Source organism: Fukomys damarensis, unplaced genomic scaffold, assembly GCF_012274545.1.
Source record: "Fukomys damarensis isolate Sample0158 unplaced genomic scaffold, DMR_v1.0_HiC HiC_scaffold_30, whole genome shotgun sequence".
NCBI classification, from domain to species: domain Eukaryota; kingdom Metazoa; phylum Chordata; class Mammalia; order Rodentia; family Bathyergidae; genus Fukomys; species Fukomys damarensis.
The window spans coordinates 49168619-49189817 of NW_022900942.1; the positions used below are offsets into that span (position 1 = coordinate 49168619).

The 21199-nt window shown below is 34.9% G+C and overlaps 1 protein-coding gene across 5 annotated transcripts in view; it reads left to right on the plus strand.

The window, feature by feature from the left end:
- Nol4 (nucleolar protein 4) overlaps nt 1-21199 on the plus strand; it is a 318444-nt gene that overhangs the window by 168536 nt on the left and 128709 nt on the right. For all 5 annotated transcript variants that reach the window (XM_010638080.3, XM_010638082.3, XM_010638081.3 and 2 more), the window contains one exon: nt 14873-15156. In XM_010638080.3, coding sequence (XP_010636382.1) covers nt 14873-15156 — 284 coding nt within the window. The remainder of the gene's footprint in view (nt 1-14872; nt 15157-21199) is intronic.

Sequence of the window (21199 nt, forward strand, 5' to 3'; positions counted from 1 at the left end):
ATATATATACCACCTGTCTTTTTCGGGTTTCCATCACAATACCAAAACATGTGCTTCCTACTGAGGTATAACAGTAGGATTTAGACAGACGTTACATCTGGAATTAGAAAGCTACTGTCTAATGTTCTGTTTATCATTGTCCATGTGACTTCAGCAAGCTCTTCATGTCTCACTCACATGACAGTTTTGAATACTGTAAATGTTATTACAGTAAAATGGCTTGCACAACTGCTGCATTTAAAAATTCGAAGCAATTGATATCACTGAAATGAATCTATCACAGTCCCTTTTGTTTAAATAAATCAGAATAATTTCATCTTTTTAGAAAGAACTAGTATTTTTGACAAGTATCTAAATGATTACGCTTTACAATTTGTCACCAGAACTGTCACTGACTTATCTTTTAAGATGACAATTAGCTCATTAATTCCATTAAATCTAAATTGATGAAATTCAGCTACAGAGAGAGAAATAGTAAAGGGAGCCTGGTGAAAATGTTATAGGTATCAAATAATGAGTTGATGTTTCAAAGAGGAAAGGTATCAAAATGTTTACATAGATCAAGACTTAGGAAGCAGGACTTGAGGTCACAGTTAGGCAAAGAGTGGCAGTTGGGATCCAAAGTGGAAAATGGAGTGATTCTGTGGTAGCCCCCAAGAAGTAAGCACCAGGCACTACTCTCGGTGGCATTTGAGGAGCTAGAAGAGCCAGGGAGGACAACGAACAATCTAGGAATCCACAAGAAAAGGAAACTGTTCCCAAACCAGAGCAGGAAGGGCAGGGGAAGAGCTGGTGTGGCTGCAGCCCACAAGATGGGTGTCATTGATAAGAGGCAGACTCACGAGTGATGCTTTGAGGCAGGGGCTGGGACATGGAGCAGGCACACTGTGGTGGAGGAGAAAGATCATCTGAATCAGGAAGGTTGTGCGCATGTAGGTCAGGGAGTACCCGGGCATGTTCTCTGTAGGGAATGTATCTGAGAAAAATCAAAACATGACCAGTGTGTGAGAGCAAAGAGAGTGTTTCGCAGAGCCTTGCAGGGTATGTTCCTTGGGTTTAGCTTTCTTTTTTTTGTTTTGTTTTTATTTGGGGTGGGTTCTGTAGATTGAACTGGTAGCTATTGTGCTGAGCTTCATCCTCAGTGCTTTTCAATTTTTCTTTTTAAAATTTGAGATAGGGTCTCTTATTAAATGGCTAAGTTTCCCAGGCAGGAATTGAACTTGCAATCCTCCTGTCTCAGCGTCCCAGAATTCTGGAATTACAGATATACAAGTGAGCCACGCTAGGCTTGACTCACCCACTGCAGTAGGGACAAGAGTTTTGGGAAGGGGGGAAAAGCTAGTGGAGTGGGCATTCTAGTCAGTCATGACAAAACCAGGAACTTAGTAGGTCTTCTGTGATCAAGGTTTCATTTCTCCTTTAATGCACATTCCACAAAAAGGTAATAATACTTCTTCACCTGTTTGCTAATAGTGGAAAATACACAGAAAACAAAAGCCTTGCATTCCACAATTAAAAATACAAAGTTTAAATTACAGGTACCAAGTTGAAGTAACATTTTTTTGAGGAGGAATTTCAGTCAAGGAACAGTCAATCAATCTGTCAGCCTGTTCCTCTGTAAATGACTTAGTGAGAAGTAATATGCATACAGAGGCAGGAAGGCTCTCGGAAGAGGGGACAGCATGAGGGCTCTACAGATAAACCTGGAAGACTGAAATAGTTGTTTCTAGGGTAACACTCTACCTACTACATGGGTATAACCAACATTAGTTTTAGCACAACTCAACACATAGATGGCACACAACTTTGGTTTACGGGAAAATGCAGATTTCTTGATTTTGCAGACATGTATCTCTGTACAGACTTTTCTTCCTAGGAGTTTATTAATCAAAGTCATCAAGGTGATGAAAGATGATATTTTTATGAGTGTTTTTAAAAAACAAGACTACTCTGGAAATAAGTACAGTCATTACTTTTTTTTACAGTCATTACTTTTGATAAAGAAAGAGAATGTTTACTTTTGCATTTTTTCTGAAAATTCCCAGAGATTTATAAAATGGGATTAAAATGTCCTCAGATTCAATCTTTCTGAACCTGGACTGAGGGATGTCTGCCATTTCATTTTATTGGCATCTTCAGAGTTGCCTTGCATGATTGTATATTCAGCCAGCTAGGTGTTGATATCATCTATATTAATTTCTCACATATAACTCCTAAAACCTTATATGAGAAGTGCTTCTAGATTTTCTGTCCCAAAACAAAATAAGTTAAACCAAAATTTCTTGTCTTTTGTTGTGTTGGAAATCTTTAGTTCTCAAATGGATCTGTATTTGTAACAATATCCCCAGTAATTTAAAAAGCAATTAAAGTTTGAGAAATATTGATACACATCCATCATTTGGCATATACTTATTCAATTTGAGTGGCATTTCCTATCTTAACATATCATTGGAATTTTTTGTGGCTACTGCTGTATTCATTTTATTCTGCCATTCTAAAATGATCACAAACTTGACAGCTTAATGCAACACCCTTATTTCGGAGCTCTATAGGCCATAAGTCCAGGCAGGCTCGATTAGGTTCTAAATCACAAGGCCAAAATCAAGGTCTTCAGCCTGGTCAGCTCTAATGTGGAGATTCAAGTTTATGCAGGTTATTGGCTGAGTTTGTTTCATTGTGGTTAAAGGACTGAAGTCCCTGCTCCCTGTCTGTCTATAGTGACCTCTAATCAGGTCCCTAACTCTGTCTGCATTCCTCCTCACCTGGTCTTCTCCATCCTCAAAATAGCAATGGCACAATGAAAAACACTCGTGCTGTGAATCTGACTTCCCTTTCCACCACTAAGCAAAGAGAACTGTGATTTTTAGGCGCTTATGTGACTAGGTCAGGTTCACCAGTCATCTCCGTATTTAAGATGAACACTATCACATACAATAATATTCATAGCAATGATGTTGAATCACATTTCAGGATCTGAAAATTAAGGTGTGGAATTTTCGGTAAGAGGTCCTTTTAAAGGATACTTCCCATCAGAGTCAATAGTGTAATATGCACAATAAGTATTCTTAAAACTTTTAAAAGTATAGGATGAAAAATCTGTTCTTCAAACAGATACTAACTAGCTGTGATTATGAGCTCCTAGGATGGTCTACTTTAACAGTCTTTGAGTATTTGGATGTGCTACTCAAAAGTCAATTAAAACATAAGAACTGGAACTTGTGTTCCAATAACTTACATTTCATACTTGAACACTTCCAAGGATAGATACAGAAAACTATTTTATATTTTGATAATTTTACCAGCATGATCTTTCTGATAAAAATAAGTAGTTCTGTGTAATTTCTAACCTTTGTTTTCCATTTTTCTGAGGTTTAATAAAAATATATTACAGCCTTGAGATATTCTGTTCAATGATGTCCTCCCCATGCTTCCTGAAAGTATTATCTTTTCAGATTTGGCATCCTGTAGTTTGCTGACTGTATTTTCTGATATGGTTTTAAGAATATACAAATTGAATCACTTTTTCTGCTTATTGGTTTTCTCAAATATTCTCACTAGTGTTGCTGTGACTGGATTTGCCCTTATCTTGGAGGCAGGGGCCTCCTAACTGGTTTCTAGATTTTTCACAGAGAGAATTATTCTATATATTTTTGTTGAGCCCATGTGTCCATGAGAAGGAGAATCCGAAGTTTCTTATTTTATCATCTTGCTGAGGTCCCTCCTTGTTCCTGGGTTTTCTCAAAAGCAATGCAAATCTCATGTATGATATAAAGCGGCTCTTTAAGGTAAAAAAAAAAGTTTTTGACTAAATTTGGCTAAAAAACAAAACAAAGCTGGATCATTGAGAAACTGAGCATCTCACAAAATCCCTGGAGCAGATATCCCAGCAGTCTGGAATGATGATAATTATAAAAACGATGGAAACATCAGTGACAGTAGTCTTTTATATTTTCTTTGTATAAAAAAGTCTAATTAGAGTAAAGAAAACACTCTAATTTCAAGGGCACCCGCTTTCTCCATTTCATGGCTCTACATTCTTGCAAGTCAGAGGGAGATCATACCAGCTGGGCCTGCCCTTGTGACCTGCAGGGGAATGTGTGCACTGGGTTGCTGTTCTTATGGGTGCTCAATCCCTCCAACTTTAGGCTGCTAACACACATCACACCATCACCCATCACACAACTTTCTCATCCATCCAAATACACTTCTACTGACTACTTCCTGTCTACTTTGTATAAACTACATACAAACTTCTTTTTTGCCCAGATGGAACTAAATCTACGCCAGCTGTTTCATGCAGAGATGATGCTGAGCCCAGGTTCTTTTCCCTTTCTGAGGCCTGAAGATGTTCATTACTCTTTTAATTCTTTAGAATTGAAATTACACAATCAATGGATTACTTAGGATCTTCGCCTACTATCATACATACAATCGTGGAGAAAAAACTTAATAAAATGAATGAGATACCTGAAAATAAAGAAATCAGGTAAAACTTTATACTCCTAGTATCTGCTTCCAATTCCAAAGCCATAGCTTTTGTTTCTATGAACAAGCTTCACTATACAATCCATACTTTCATTTGCTCAGTTAATTATTAAAGTGCTAACTTTATTCTATTTGACGGTATTCTATTTAATTCTAACTAACTTGCAAGGTGAATGTCGTGGAATAGGATCCTGTTGTCGCTAGGAATTGTCTTGATGATACTTTCTTTTCTCTAAACAAAATAAGAAATGTTTCAGGTGCTCTTGGAAGATCTACCTCCCTAACTGTTTTGCTCTTTTGCCATCTTTCACTCCCTTGGTAGTCACGATTTAATAACCTTAGCCCAAATACTACCATTCTTTTAAATATATTCCCTTAGTTGCCTGAATGATGTGCTACAGTTGGTATCTCCCTTGTTAACAGTATTCTCAACAGGCCAGCAGTACCTGCAGTTGTAGAGAAGAATTGAAGTATTTCTTCTCTCTCTCTCTAGAAAGCCTTGTTTTTCAAACTGATATCATGGCTAAAAGAGGTAGTCCCAAGCACTGGTAGCTGGTGTAGAGCACATATTGGATCCTAAAAGGCAATCTGTTAGACTCCGGCACTGTCTTTCATTGGCATCGTGGCTGAGTTTTTAATACCTCATCTCATTCTTTTGTAAAGTCAGAGTTTGTCAGTGATGGGGTATATAATAAGAACAATAACTCCAAGGAAAATTTTCCAATTGCTTGATTTCTTTCAGTGGGTTATGATTTCTGGATTAAAATTAATTTTGTGTTGGGAAAATTGTTGCATATAAACCATTCTGAATTCCATAGATGGTGGCTTTTGAAGAAGAATTAGAGAGAAATGCAGGATAAGTAAAAAGTGAATGTTCATTCTACTGAAGACATGTAATTACCTCATGTAGAATGAAAGGGACCTAATACAATTAGTCTGCCACAGTGAGGTTTGCAAGCTTCTCCACATTCAGTACTTTCGTAAGATCTTAAGATTCGACACTGTTTTGGCAAACTGAGTACTACAATCAGCATGGTGATTGGAGCACCACTTCCTGTGGATAATTATCCTGCCTGCTACTCTATTCATGGTCCAACTGAGAAATCCTGGGTTTGGCAAGTAAGATGAGTCATAGTTACAGAAAAAGTTACAATACACATCTAATTACTAAGAACTTCTGCTCTAGTAATGTTTTTATATACATAGGATGGGCAGATGTTTTCAAGCCCTTGACCTATTTTGAAAGACTTACCCATATTAATATCTAAACCTTTATATTGTTTGGCCACCACCCAAGAAGTGGTGAAAACTAACAGAGGGTTAGCCTTGTTCTTAGAAGAATATGCAAAAAGACTCACTTCCTAAAATTCCTGTCCCTGTAATGTGCTTGATTGTCTGTAGGATTTACACATGAGAGCAATGGGCCTGTGGCTGGGTTTCATAGAATCATGCAAACCACACACAGCTAGCATTTTCCATTCTTAGTCAATTTCTTATTAAAAATGTCTTTTAAGGTAGTACTTATAGATCAAATATTATTTTGTTGCAAGTTTTCATCAGTGTGTTCATATGTTATTGAGGCCTCAGAAGACCCATCTCTATACTGTGTTCTGCTGGATGAAGGAGGGTTCTTGAGTATGTCTAAATACCAATTTAATGGTTAGGTCGCACTCAGTCCATCATGGCCATGTGGACAAAGAAGAGCGTTTGTGAAAATGCAAAGTTACTCAGTGAAAACTGGGGAATCTACATAAAGACTTTAGTTGTGGCAGAAAAAAACTTTAATCTGTGGATTTCTGGAGGCTCCATACACAATTCAGATCTGCTTCAAATAAATTCCTATGGTGCTGCCTTATCTGCTCTGTCTTTCTGTAGTCATTTTTCTGGGGGAAGGAGGCTCAAACAGTGCTCACGACAGGCATAAATTTGAAGCTAGTTGAGATCTTGTCTACCTCCAAAGCACTGGTTTCAAACTTTTACAGTATTAGACTTTGTTCTTTTTCATTACTTGTAAAATTTTCAGAATGAACGATTGTATGATGTGTTATCGGCCAGAAGAGAAAACTTTATTGTTGGGCTAATTATCAGTTTGGGGCAACCTCTGTTTTAGATTACATTACTGTAAGCTTCAATTAGAACTCTTTTTTTCCAAATTACATTTGCTCACATAACTTCATTATCAGTTTGTAATTATTAATGATAAACCCCTGAGCCATTTCTTTTACAACTGTCAAATGATTTACTAATAGAATGATCTTTTAATAATACAGTATGACATTTTCTTGTTTCTATTGTCCATTCAGTGTTTTTTCTGACACGTTTTTCTCTAGTGGTTATCTGTCAGCTTTCTTTTTAAATACTGAACTATTATATAATTTTGTTTTAGTTTCATTTTGATTTAGCATGAGATTTTATCACTATATATACCACTTGCCCTATGAAACTGGCTGTCAGAAGGTCTACATTATTAATATGTTTTAATATGTGCCTGTTAATGGCTTGACAAGTGAGTTTGCAATACATAAATGTTACACAAAAATGCATTAATGCATTATATTGTTTGTTCTGTTTACCTATATCCGTGTGTGTGTGTGTGTGTGTGTGTGTGTATATATATACCCATATCTATACTTATATCTGTACAATAATGTTAACTTTGTTTAAATGGGTTTTATAGATTATCACAAAGAAATGTAAGATGTAAAATACTTATCATGTGGAAATTTAGAGTATAATTTGTAAATAAAACTTATTTTTGGTGCAGGTCATTAAACTTGGGGCTTTTGCACTAAGCTATATGCCTAGCTTTTTTGTTATTGTTGTTACTGTGTTTTGTTTTTGTTTTGAGACAGTCTAAGTTGTTAAATTACTTAAGCAGGGCTCAAATTTGCAGTCCTTCTGTCTCTTTCTCCCAGTGTGCTTGAATTGCATGTATGCCCCACCATGCCCAGCTAATAAAACATATTTTAAAAGTCACAAGATGACAAAGTATTTCAAAGTGAGAAAGAAGATTAAACAAACTCCTGTTGAAAATAACCGTATCATCACTGTGTATAGGGATTTGAAAACCATGACAGCTATGATTATAGGAGTATAATTTAAGACAAGTGAAATGAGTACAATGGAATCCAGTTTGGGAACACTTACCTTGGAGTCCATGGAAAAATGAGTGCTATGATACAAGGAGTGAAAAAATATACACAACAGAGTGGAATTTAAATTTATTTCTATTTACGACTCTAGGCAGTAGAATGCAGTGGCATTCATGGTAACTATTTCTGTTTCAACAAAATAATCAGTTGTTCTCACATCACACTGTAATAAAACAAAGTATTTATGCATATCACTTGCCATAAAATGGCCAGTTTTTTGAAACCCTAGACAAACCAAATGGTAAACATAAAAATAATATTTTACAGGTGTTAGACAATTGAGAAGCCAATGATGAGCAAAAACATTAATGGGCATTTTTAAAAATGAATCATGTTGTGGTCTGAAGCTTTGAAGCACTACCACTCGGCCTCTCTCTCTTCAGTGGAGCTCTTACCTTTGAAACATGACAGATTTGTTAAAATGCTAGTTAGGTTGAGTATTGCTTTCCTTCTTCACTCAATCATCTTTGTATGAATCCTTTCTTCCTCTCCTCCTCCTCCTCCTCCTCCTCCTCCTCCTCCTCCTGTTGTTTTGTGTTTACCTCAGGTTTTTTAAAAATGGTTTTTAGCTGATGTTCATGAAGAGAAATTAAGCGTGCCGTTAATGAAGGAAACCCTACCTAAGTAAGTCCATTTCCTTACAGGACTCTGTCATATCATCCTTTGGGCCCTCTGCAGGAAAAAGTAGAATCAAGTCTGAAGTAATGTATTTTTAATCCTCTAGTATTATAGATGTAGGACAGTGCTGTACCATACCTCTGTGAATGTAAAATATCTTGTACCTGCTTTATGATGCATACTAGTGACCGTGCTTTATCAGAGCTGTTTTTAATGATGTTACTCTAGAATGTTCTCTTTCCAGATGATGATTAAAATGCTAATTTAAAAAATGGTGCCAGGTACCACACCAGTAACAGAACTTTCCTGTTTTCTAGGTGTTATTCTTTTCTTTGTCTTTTGTTTTTGTTTTTTTTTAATGGAGTGTGCTGGATGTCTATAATTTTGTTCAGATGACTGCAGAACCTGGAAATGCTGTTGCTGCTATTGATGCATAACATACTGCTATTATTGGTCTTTTTATGTAAATATAAATATACATATACATATATATATATACATATACATATACATATATATATATATATATATACACATATACATTTATAATTTGAATTTTGGAAACTTTGACTGTGCTGTCCACTTTGGAAAAAGTTATCCCAGTTTACTGTGTTGAGTTGGCATCGTACAGAAATTAACAGCTGTATTGGTCTAGAAATGCTAATTTTTCTCCATTTGTACAGGGATAACACACTATATTAAATATGTAAAGTCTTATCTATGTGGGTTTGATTACGAAAATAATATTTTCTAAATAAAAAAACGAATCATGTTGAAATTGGAGAAAGTTGTGTCATGGGTCAGTTGACAGCAGCTTACATGTATGGACCCTCTGCAGACTAGATTCATATTCTTCACGGAATTCTCCAGGTTTTGCTGTTGGAGAATAATTAATGATTTTATAAGTCATCAAGAAAAATCTATATACAGTAAAATAGCTACAACTTTCCAAATTATATAATTGTCTCGCCTGTTAGATGGAACCTTCTCAGTTCTCTATCCTCTTATTCTCCCCTGATTTTGGGGCGATTTTTCATGCATTTTTCTAAACTGGATTTACTGCTACCATCATCATTGTGCCTCTTCCTTGTCTCACCTTTTTCACATTCCGCCTCTTAGACCTCCTCTGTACCCTTCTTCATCCTCCATGATGTATGACTTTCCTTTCTCCAACGAAAATGTGCATTTATTGTGTCTGCATGAGACTCTTATTAACCAGATATGATTATTTCCTAGCTGACAATGAAATTATTTTGCTATAACAAAAACTAAAGACCAAATTCCATATGTAGTCTCTTTGGACTCTCGGTGAAAGAATGGTGTCTTGCACACAATAGGTGTTTGACAAAACAATTCAAACAAAATAATGAATAATCATTACCTCGTTGATAGTGCAGAGTTAGTTTTAATTTTTTATCATTGTACTGAATTTTAGTCATATGCTTCGAAATATCTACCTTATTTCTTTCCCTTCTCTACTTTTCTTCTTTAAATTAGACTTCATTCTATGAATGAATGAATGAAGAGCTACCAACCTACCTTTCTACGCAACTCAAACCTTCTTTATTTTTCCAGCCTCAGTAAAATCATTATTTTTCATTTTAAAATTGGCATCTTTTACTGTTAGTGATATGAAATACATATGTGTATTTATTTACATCAGTAAACTCCTTGGTATGTATGTTTGACTTCAAGATGAGTCACCGTTCTTTTATTCAAGTTTAAGATCACATTGCCAAATAATACAGAATCCAAAGTATATTTTGCAAATATAAACAAAAATGAGATTGCATTCTTCATTACTGATTTTTTTTTTTTTTTTTTTTTTTTTTTTTTTTTTTTAGAATTCCAGATCTTGGAATTATAGGACTTTTGCAGTCAGTTGTTGATAGTTCTGGGTGTGAAATAACAAAAGATAATGTAGAGAACAGGGCTTCATAATTGCTAAAAAGCATATTATAGATGATAAGTAAAATAGAAAGTCAAAGAATGGACAGGAAACCACAAAGAAAACCACTTCCGGGTGGATCAGAAATGACAGAAATGGGTCAGAGCATGGGACTGCCGGCAGTGTCTGTCTGGGTGGAAGTACTCAAAAGGTCAGTCCAAAAGATCAGCTGCCTGTGCTGTGGAACAGAGGGAGGAGCTACGGTATAAGTTGTAAGATGTAGTCCTGAAATGGACAGGCATCCACTTTTTATAGTAGCGGGCACTATATTTGGGAGAAGACATAAGCATAGATCAGAAAGCATAGAAGGGAACTGCGCCTGACATCTTTACTTTAAATAAATTTTTAATTTTTTTCTACATTTTCTCATATTACCATGCTATATATATTTTTGGAATAAGTTTCTTAAGAATTAATAGAAGTGGTAAAGGGTTATTCTACATTTGGGAAAGAGAAAATACTTGGGGAGCCTATTAGTATCTGACCTGGATGTTAAGACGAAAGTTCCAAGTACTACCCTTAAAATGAGAATGATATATTTTTCCTATCTGTTTTGCCCAAGGCACTTGTCCTAAAGGCCATAATGCAGAGGAAGATGAACTACTGAAAGTGACTGAGAGAAAAAGTGGGTCAGATGTTTTGGGATATCACACACACACACACACACACACACACACACACACACACACCATATATCCTGCTACAGAGAGAGCTAGCCATCAAATCTGATGCTGTTAAAACTGTCTTCACACAACACACTGGTGGGAATGGTCAAAATAGCTTAAATGTTGCATTTCTGAGATCTCTATTAATGGATAGGGGAAATGAGTAGAGAAGGAGAAAAAATAAAATAAAATGAGCGGTCTGTCTCTTACTGTTACCAGACCCGTTAAGCTAGAGAGAGCTTCATTAGAGCTAGTTCAGCACAATTAGTCACTAAAACATTAACTCCACCCCGTCAGTACTATCCTCAGAATAAATTCAATCGAAACATCCGACGGCCCTCTTCATGTCACTGGACTCCACACTACCCTGTCATCACATTTCACATTCTCCCCTGTTGCTAGGTACCCTGGGCGCTCTTATTTTCTCCAGCTCCAGGTGCTGTTTTTCTTTGGGGCTCAAATATAGTCTTTGGTTCAAATGCTATAGTACCCAGGCTGAATTCTGGAGAGGAGAACCATCGCTCTGGGCCTGTGGACCTGAACGCCCTTCCCACAGATAGAAACCTCTCCCCACTGTGTAGCAGCCTGGTACCCACAAGAGGAGCCTCTCAGGATGGAGCAAATTGTATTGGGTAAGAAAGCAGACCGCCCCTTTAAAGCAGTGAATCGATGTGAATTGGGTGTTACAAAAAGGAGGCTGAGGTCTGTGATTTTTAAATTCTAAAAGATCTACCTTTAAGGAAAAGAAAAAAATCACTAATGTAATTACATGAAACCAGCCAACATAAAAGTGTCAGTTTATTCTCCTTTCAATGTTTACTAGCTGCTCTATATTGAATTTTTAAAATAAAAATAACAAAAAAGACTTTGTTTTAAATTACTATTTATAAAGCGGTAGCATGAGACATTATTTTTTACTATTTCAATTACAAAATTGGTGAATATATATTTGATATAAACAAACATAAATCACTTATTTGTTCTGTATAAAACATACTGATTTACTCAGGAATGAAATATGTAAAACTGTTGAATTTAGTTACCTTGGCAACATCTGGAGTGAAATACTCCATCTAAAATTATTTCTCCTTTATTGTTTACATTTTATGCAGAAATTATAAGTAAATGACATTTATGAAAAACTTCTCTTGATAAATGATAACGTTTATTTTACCTAAAATAAATAAATGATATAGTATTTACTGGGTAAATGTACATAGTGATTTCATTAAAAGAATAGATACAGCATGTTTAATTTTTAACCATCATAGAAATTGAATTTGTTTTATGCTAATGTAGGTTTTAAAATATTTTATGTACATATATTTAGGGTTATTTATGCTATATAGGGTTATTTATGCTATTTTGATAAAGCGTCCTTATATAAATGTTTAGTGTATTTAAAGAGAATTCTAGTACATAAGTTTTAAGTGATATTTTCCTTCATGAATTAAATAATTATATTTTATTAAGCCTATTGTACTTTACCTTGGATTTTCTTAGAAAGGAATAACTTAAAAATTAGAAATAACTTGTCACATATTAGCACAAAGACTTCAGCTAAAGTAACAGAGAGTACACAGTTTTCCAAATTATTCATCCAAATCATTCCACTAATTTTGCATTTCAAAATCCCCTCACATTTCATTGTTGAAACTTCCTCCTCCACCCATTACTGGTGATTGAACCCAAGACCTTCGTAGTGAGCTACATCTCCAGCCAACCCTTTTTTATTTTGAGACAGTATCTCACCAAGTAGCTAAGTTGCCCAGGCTGGCTGAGAATTTGTGCTCTTCCTGTCTCAGCCTCCCTGATTAGTTTTGATTTCCCAAATTCATACTGATGGAAACTGCTATGTCATAGTTATGACATGTTTCCTAAAATTTCCTTTGTATGTTTTCTCTCTATATGAACTCTTGGATGGGTACATAAAAAGAGCAGTTTAACAGAATTGTGCTGTTTGAATATGTTTTAACTTTTGTGCAAGTTTTGAAAATTTGTTTTAATAATTTCATTGAAAATTAAAGTTAATTCACTTTGCTTCCCTACTGGAGCTCTTGGCTTTGTGCTAGGCTATTACCTCTCTCATTTCCATTACTTGGTCTATGTACTTCTGGTTGTCCTCTCTCCTGTGAGACCACCGCTTCAATTTGAATTTCAAAAAGGCCAACTTCAGAAAGTTCTGGAGCTTTTCATTGATTTTTCCAACTTTCATTTTGTTCGCTGCATGTCTCTATCCTCATCAATCGGAAGTGATCTCTTTAAGGTATATTTTTCTAAGTCACTTCCCACAATGAATTAGAATTGCTCTTGTTGGCTCGTAGAGTCCAAGCTCTGATACATAGGAACCCTTCATGGGACAGTCTCTTCCTCCCTTCTAGTCTCTTCCTCCCTTTCTAGGTTTGTCCTTTTTCTTCTTCTTTTGGGCACCTGAATCTTACTGCTTGTGGAGCCTGTGTGTCCTTTCAGCTGAGATTTTGCACTCAGATCCCTCTGAAAAGAATACTTTTCCCAACTTCCCCACCTGGCTAAGGCTCACATGTCTTAGAATTCAGTTCTCACTCCTCCCTTAGATGTCCTTCAGTGATTCTTTATCCCTTGTACTGGGTCATAGTCTCTGCGCTGCACTTTAATCACTTTTCTTGTTCTTTTAATCATCTGTGAACTAACTCATGGAAGACAGTCTCTATAAGCTAAATATTTAACTGTGTATTGGCTACAGGGTAGAAAGTTAATTTTTGTTGAAGAAACATATGAGCAGTGACATGTTACTCCTTTAGAATTTAAATATTTCCCTGAATGTAATTGACTTGAAGACATTATCCACAAAATGCATACTTGGTCATATTCAGAAATAAAACTAAAAAATATCACGTTAAACACAATTATTTGTTTGCATACATTCTTATGGCTTCATTAATAGTCTAACAATTTAGTACCTTGGTCCATTTTAGTAGCAAATTCTTATCATACAGGTGAAGATGAAATTAAGAAAATAGGAAGAAAAGGGCTAAAAGGAGTAAGGAAAGTGGGAAAGGGTAGGGGAAAGGTAATAAGGGAAAAATATATGATAAAATGAAAAAATGGAAATAAAGTGTTTGTAAATGGGGAGGGGAGGAGGGGTGAAGGGAGGGCAGGGACAAGGGGAAAAATGAGAAACAAGACCTGTCAGGTAAAGGTACGAGATCCCAATAATGCGTGTAAGTGTACTATGTACCTAAAATGTACCAATAAACTCAATGAGAGAAAAAAAAAAGAAAAATAGAGTGTTACGGTTTTATGTAAACTTTGGCTATTTTCTTCTTACAAAATTGAGAACATATTAGCCACGGAAAAGATAACTTTTTCCCATTCTTTACTTTCTTGGCTCATGTTTTCCTACATCTTAAAGGAAGTGTGAATAACTATAGTAATATTCTAACTATTCCAACATTTACTAACCTAGTCTTCTACTTTTATTAGTTTATGTCCCTTGTAACTTTTTTTACTTGAATCAGCACTGGTATAAGTGTATTTTTGTCTACACAGTGATATACACAATGATTAAACTTCATGGGCTTAAAAGTCAAATAAACATAATGACTGAAGCAAAGATTATTTTTGATGTTTTGGTGGGCATTAAATACTCATGTAGCTTAATCCAAGGTATATGTCTATTGAACAAGATAGGTGATGCAACTTACTAAGGGATTTTTTATCAAATATGGATAGGCTCATTGAAAAATAAAAATCTACTTCCCAACTAATTGATGATTGTGCTATTCTTTGTTGAATTTACATTGAGATTGTATCTGATACTGAAATGTTTATCTTCTTCATATTATTTTGTTTCACTTCTTGTTCTGTCATGTGCCTACTAAATTAAAAATAACACTAGCTGCCTCACATTATTATACCTTACGTATAACATTTGTTGGCACGATGCCGCACACATAATAGATGCTCAGTAAGTGCTAAAGTAGTACATTAATTAAAATCAAAATATAAATGTTTCCTTTCCACAGATGATTCTGCTGCAGAGAGCTTTAATGGCAATGAGACGCTGGGGCACAGTTCAATTGCTTCAGGGGGAACACACAGCAGGGAGATGGGAGAGGCCAACAGCGATGGCAAAGCTGGGCTAGAACAGGATGAGCAGCCCCTGAACCTGAGTGACAGCCCCCTCTCTGCGCAGCTGACTTCCGAATACAGACTGGAGGACCACGGCAGCAATGGGAAAAGCAAATACAAGAACATTCTAATTTCTGACCTCAAGATGGAACGAGAGACAAGAGAAAATGGAAGCAAGGTAAGGTCGCGTTATAATTTTCAGAGAATTTCTAAGTCATGAAGATCACATGAAATATTTCTGTAAGAGATGAAAATATGCCAAAGAGATGAAGTTTATTTCCCAACCAAAAATATTTAAGACAAACCCCAGTTATATGCTACCAAGAAACTTACAATCATCTATATTGTGTGTCCATAAAATGGAATTGCATGCTCAACAGTGAGCAATGCAGATTAGGTTGTGATTGTTTTGTCTGATTGTTTTAATGCATAGAATTGTTAAATTTAATGTATTTCATTTATGTAATCTATTTATGGATCTGTCTCAGTACACAATTTTGAAGGATTAAAAAAAAATCACTATCTTGTTTCTTTAGATCAAACAGGTGTATGTAGCAATAAAGTGTCAATTAAATTCTCCAGTTTGCTTTAGAGACTTGGGGACTTCAGTGAGTGACTTATATAACAGACCATTTGTGGTCTGGATAAAATTTGGGGATTAAACATACGCATAAAGAAGTAACTTTGTATAAATTATAAAAAGACAGGAATATGTTTTAGATATATCTAAATTTCTAGAATGTAATGTTAGATGAAATTAAAGCCATTTCAGTCCCAGTTTCATTATTTAAAAAATACTTACCCTTGCTGGTGACTGAGCTCTGCAGTTTTTAAAAGTGTCCTTCGGAACACAAGCCAACCTCTAAGATTGAGCTGTACAAATGGTTCTGACACAGATTCTAAAAGTGAAATGTCTTCATCTGGATTAATTTCTGAGTTTGCTAAGGCACTGTGCTTCCTAAATTGTCTCCTTGCCTGAGGATTTGATGTTTTATCCTCTTTTAAGCAAGCTAGTTCACATTACCAGACATTTAAGCTCTTTTGCCCGAGGGAGGATGCTACAACTTTTGTGGTGGTAAATGCACAAATATCCTCTTCTGTGGGTTAAGACCAGATCACACAAGCATGAATGATTTTATATTTGAATATATATGAATATTTTATATTTCATTGATCTGAATCACTGTGTACAGTTTACAAAACAAAATAACATTTAAATTTCCCTATTCTCCACATTACCCTGTCTCTATAGGGATTATATAATCATAAAACATCCTTTTAATGCTATGTGTCCGATAAATTATTTTTTTCTAAAATTATCCTATGGTTTGTTCTTTCCTTTTTCTTCCTTATGTTCAATGTTACTGTAGGCACTATGCTCATCAAAATATATTCTTACATGTGCTATTGAAATGAAATTACTCCCATGCATCTGTTATTGTGGAGTTATAAAAAATGTGGGGAATTTGGTTTGCATGAGAGGGCCAAGATGATAAATGGGTTAGAGGAAAGGAAATACCCTTAAGGCATGATTATTTAATATTTTCATTAAACAATTCACTAAACAACCAACTGAGGAAAAGCCAGAGAGGCCAAAGAACTAGAATGATTCTGTGTGTGGAAACTAAGCAAAGTTTATCTTTTAAAGAGAGAGGGGTTGGCTCTGATGGACAAGCCAAGAAATCAGGGAGAGTCATAAAAATAGTTGAATTTGTGAAAACTGTTTAGTGGTATACTGGCAGCAGAATCAAAAGGATTATTTTTATTCATTCTTCAAACAGGACATGATAAATATCTGAATGTGATTAAGAGAAATTAGCATAGTGAGCTAATATATAGTAGTGGGAGTGTAGTTACTAATATTATGTACTAAAAATGTGTTGAGAGTAGATTTTAGGAAATCTTGGACACATATATTAAATAAGTGGCTCTGTGGATATATAAGTGAAACCTTATATATACCTTGTACACCTTAAATTCATACAATTAAAAAAAAACATCTGGCACATTTGCAGCAATGGGGTAGGCAGCACATACACCTCCCAGAAATACCAGTTTTTTTTTTATAAGACTCTTTGTACATTGTCTTGGGTAAGAGAAAACATATGTAGCAATTTTCTTACCACATATATAGACAAATATTAATTCTTATTTTAAAATATTAAGTTCAAGTAAGGAAATATTATTTCTATTGAATACTAAAAATATGCTTCTAGAAGGAGTCTTGAATTTTAATAAAATGTAAGACTACCACTTTTCTTTGCAAGAAAGTATCTCACTAGATACTTTCAATGGTTTTTCGAGCAGATAGGGAAGAGTCTTGGTCTCAAGTTAGGGAAACATTTTCCATTCTGAGCTGGGTGGAACTTTATAACATGACATTTGAGGAAAAAGATTCCTACATGTAAGGAACAACTATAGAAATAAAAAATATGTAATCAAGTGAACAAAAAAGGATCCCTACCCTTCAAAAGCTGTGTCAGGCAAGAGAGACAAATTTATGATTGCAGTCTGATTCTATCAGGGAAATGAGGGAATGTGGACAGAATAAAATGAGTGCAGAGAACTCGGCACTAGACTGACTACAGTGACTCCTAGGAAGAGAATCGTGCCTGAAACAAATGTCTAAGGTTAAGCGTAAGTTACTGTGATTGAAAGGATAGCTTCTGGTGGAGAGCTAAGCATATTTTGAGGCATTCACCTATGAGAGTGCTGCTTGAGATGGAGATTGGCAAGGAGATTAGAATAGCCACACCAGCGAAGATGTGTGGAGGAATTAAAAACAGAGAGGAGGCTTCACTGATAAAGACTTGGGCCATTTTAAGGCTTTAGATTATGTTCAGCAGAAAAAGTTAAAGGTGGAAAGATTGTAGTTAGCTTGGAATTTTACATTTTTGGCATTGAGACAGGGTTTCACTATATAGCTCAGATTGGCCTTGAACTCACTACATATCCCAGGCTGGCTTCAAACTCATGGCAATCTTCCTGCCTCAGCCTCCCAAGAGCTAGGACTATAGGCTTGTGCTACCATACCCAGCCATAGCTTGGAATTTTAGATAAAACATTCTGGCAACGTTGCAGTGGTTGAATAAAACAGAAACTAGAGAGGACTGACAGTTGTTTATAGAGTTACTATGGCAACCCAGAAGAAAAGTAAGGATGACTGCAATAAAATAAATGGCAATGAGAAGAGAGGGCAGATACATGGTTAAAAAAACTTAAGTTACTTTTGTTCTTTTGACCTCTATTTGCAGAACTATGACTTATAGCTCTATAGGTTAGATATTATTAAAACCTAGGATGCCTTTCCAATTAGGGTACAGCATAAATAGCCTCTTTACCTCTCTATATTAAATTGGAATGCACATTACAAGACTATGATAATGTTTATCTTGCTTAATGTAGTATGCCTGGCACCTGGCTTAAAATCTGTACATAGTAGTTCCTCAATAAATATTTTGAAGAAATGCATAAAGGCTTATTTTATGGAGAAGCAAGTCTTAAAACATTCTAGAATGACCCGAAGAGTTTTGGCTTGGTTGCCTAAGTGGATGATGGGTCCATTTACTAAGATGCTGAATGAAAAGCAGGTTTTGCTATGTAAAGTTTACAGTGACTATGCAATATCCATGGAATATGTATATTAGGCATCATGGGTATTTGTGTCAGAAGAATGATACAGGTTGGTGGAGCAGATATTTGAAAGATCTCAGAGCTGAAGTGTGGCTGAAAGATGTTGTGATTGAAAAGATCATCTGGCAAGAGAACAGACTGAGAAGATAGTCAAAATATTCACCTTACAGAGCATCAGCCGCCAGGGAAAGCTGGTATAAGAGGTATCTGTATAAAAAAAACCCCCAAAAAACTATTTAAAAAAGAAAGTGAAGGCACCCAGGTAGGAAGGAGATATTTTAGAAGCCATAGCACAGGGTATTTCAATATTGATGTAATATTAAGTGATTCTTAAGTAATGTGTCAAAAGCCTAAACTTTTGGACAATGGTCCAAAGAATGTATGTGGAGTTAGATTCAAAACACGCAAAAGAAGAAACTTTTATCTAAGAATTAATTTGATTGTATAGCTGAGATGGGAAAGCTGAGTCATTTTAATTGTGAGGAAATCTTTCTGAAATTTAGCTTTAGGGATTTTTATGGCAATTTGAATCCATATACAGAGTACTCCAGAGTCCTGCTTGGAATCAACAATTGTTGTACCTCCACCCTTTCAGGTAAACCTCAAACTAATGTTCTGTTTAATCAATATTATCTTTGTAGACCTTAGGGATGTTCCATCATTTAGTGTGACCTTATGAAGTGACGAAATTGCTAGTTTTTTCTTCCTTGGAGCAATATAAAAGTTTAATTACATGGAGTCTCTGAGAGGCTCAGATTCTTGATAATTTAATGCTGACCTAGCTCACAGTTTTATTGTGAATAATATCAAACAAAAATAATTATAAAGCATTTTAAAAATTGAACAATGAATAGAAATGTTTAAAGAGAATAGCTGAGTTAGACTATGCCATTTACTGATTGCTTATTATTATGCAAATGTACTGACTAGACTACCAAGGGATCACATCAACCAATGTAAAAAGAATAAATATATTGAATGGAAAGAGTTTAGGTGATATTTATTTTCTTTGCTGATGGCCACATTTTTAAGGGCCAATTTAATAACTTTAGAATTCACAAGTGAATAGAAAAGATGAGGAGCTTAGAAAATAAGAACTATGAATAAGCATTAAATAATTAACTATGCAAAAAAAAAAAGAGAGACACCAGTTAGTGGAAAATCTAGAGCTACTATCCAGTGTAAAATTATTACACAATGAAAATGAAAAAAGAAAAAAACAGAATTTTAATAGAAGTATAGAAGTCTTAAGAACACTGTCATTGATTTTTAAAATTTCGTTTTCTGCATTTTTTTGTATTTATGACCATTCATATTTTACTTAATGTGGCACAATGTTCTAAAATAGCCTCCCAAAAATAATAATGTTTCAAATAATAACTATGTTGGAAGAAACTGACTATTTGGGGGACACTGGGTGTTTTTGGTTATCATATATATGCTTTTTAATTCTAAGACCCCCTCAGTTTTCCCTTTATGGGTAATAATTTTTATCTTATGTAATCCATGTGATATATCTCAATTAACTTTTACTTTAAACTTTTATGAAAGTGAATATTTGAATAATATTTGAATAAAATTTTGTAAAATACCAGGCATAATTGCCACTGACTATTGTTATATAATTTTACTTAGCCATGATGCATAGAAACAACATTTTTGAAAATACTGTATCTCTTTTAAAGATCTGGATGTAAGGAGATTATGTTTTTAAATATTAAGAGCAATGGGGGCCAGGGATTTAGCTCAGCTGTTTGGTGGCCTGCCTTGCAAGTGCAAGAACTCGAGTTCAATCCCCGGTACCAAAAAAAAAAAAAAAAATAGAAAAGATGAGGAGCTTAGAAAATAAGAACTATGAATAAGCATTAAATAATTAACTATGCAAAAAAAAAAAAAAGAGACACCAGTTAGTGGAAAATCTAGAGCTACTATCCAGTGTAAAATTATTACACAATGAAAATGAAAAAAGAAAAAAACAGAATTTTAATAGAAGTATAGAAGTCTTAAGAACACTGTCATTGATTTTTAAAATTTCGTTTTCTGCATTTTTTTGTATTTATGACCATTCATATTTTACTTAATGTGGCACAATGTTCTAAAATAGCCTCCCAAAAATAATAATGTTTCAAATAATAACTATGTTGGAAGAAACTGACTATTTGGGGGACACTGGGTGTTTTTGGTTATCATATATATGCTTTTTAATTCTAAGACCCCCTCAGTTTTCCCTTTATGGGTAATAATTTTTATCTTATGTAATCCATGTGATATATCTCAATTAACTTTTACTTTAAACTTTTATGAAAGTGAATATTTGAATAATATTTGAATAAAATTTTGTAAAATACCAGGCATAATTGCCACTGACTATTGTTATATAATTTTACTTAGCCATGATGCATAGAAACAACATTTTTGAAAATACTGTATCTCTTTTAAAGATCTGGATGTAAGGAGATTATGTTTTTAAATATTAAGAGCAATGGGGGCCAGGGATTTAGCTCAGCTGTTTGGTGGCCTGCCTTGCAAGTGCAAGAACTCGAGTTCAATCCCCGGTACCAAAAAAAAAAAAAAAAAAAAGCCAATGG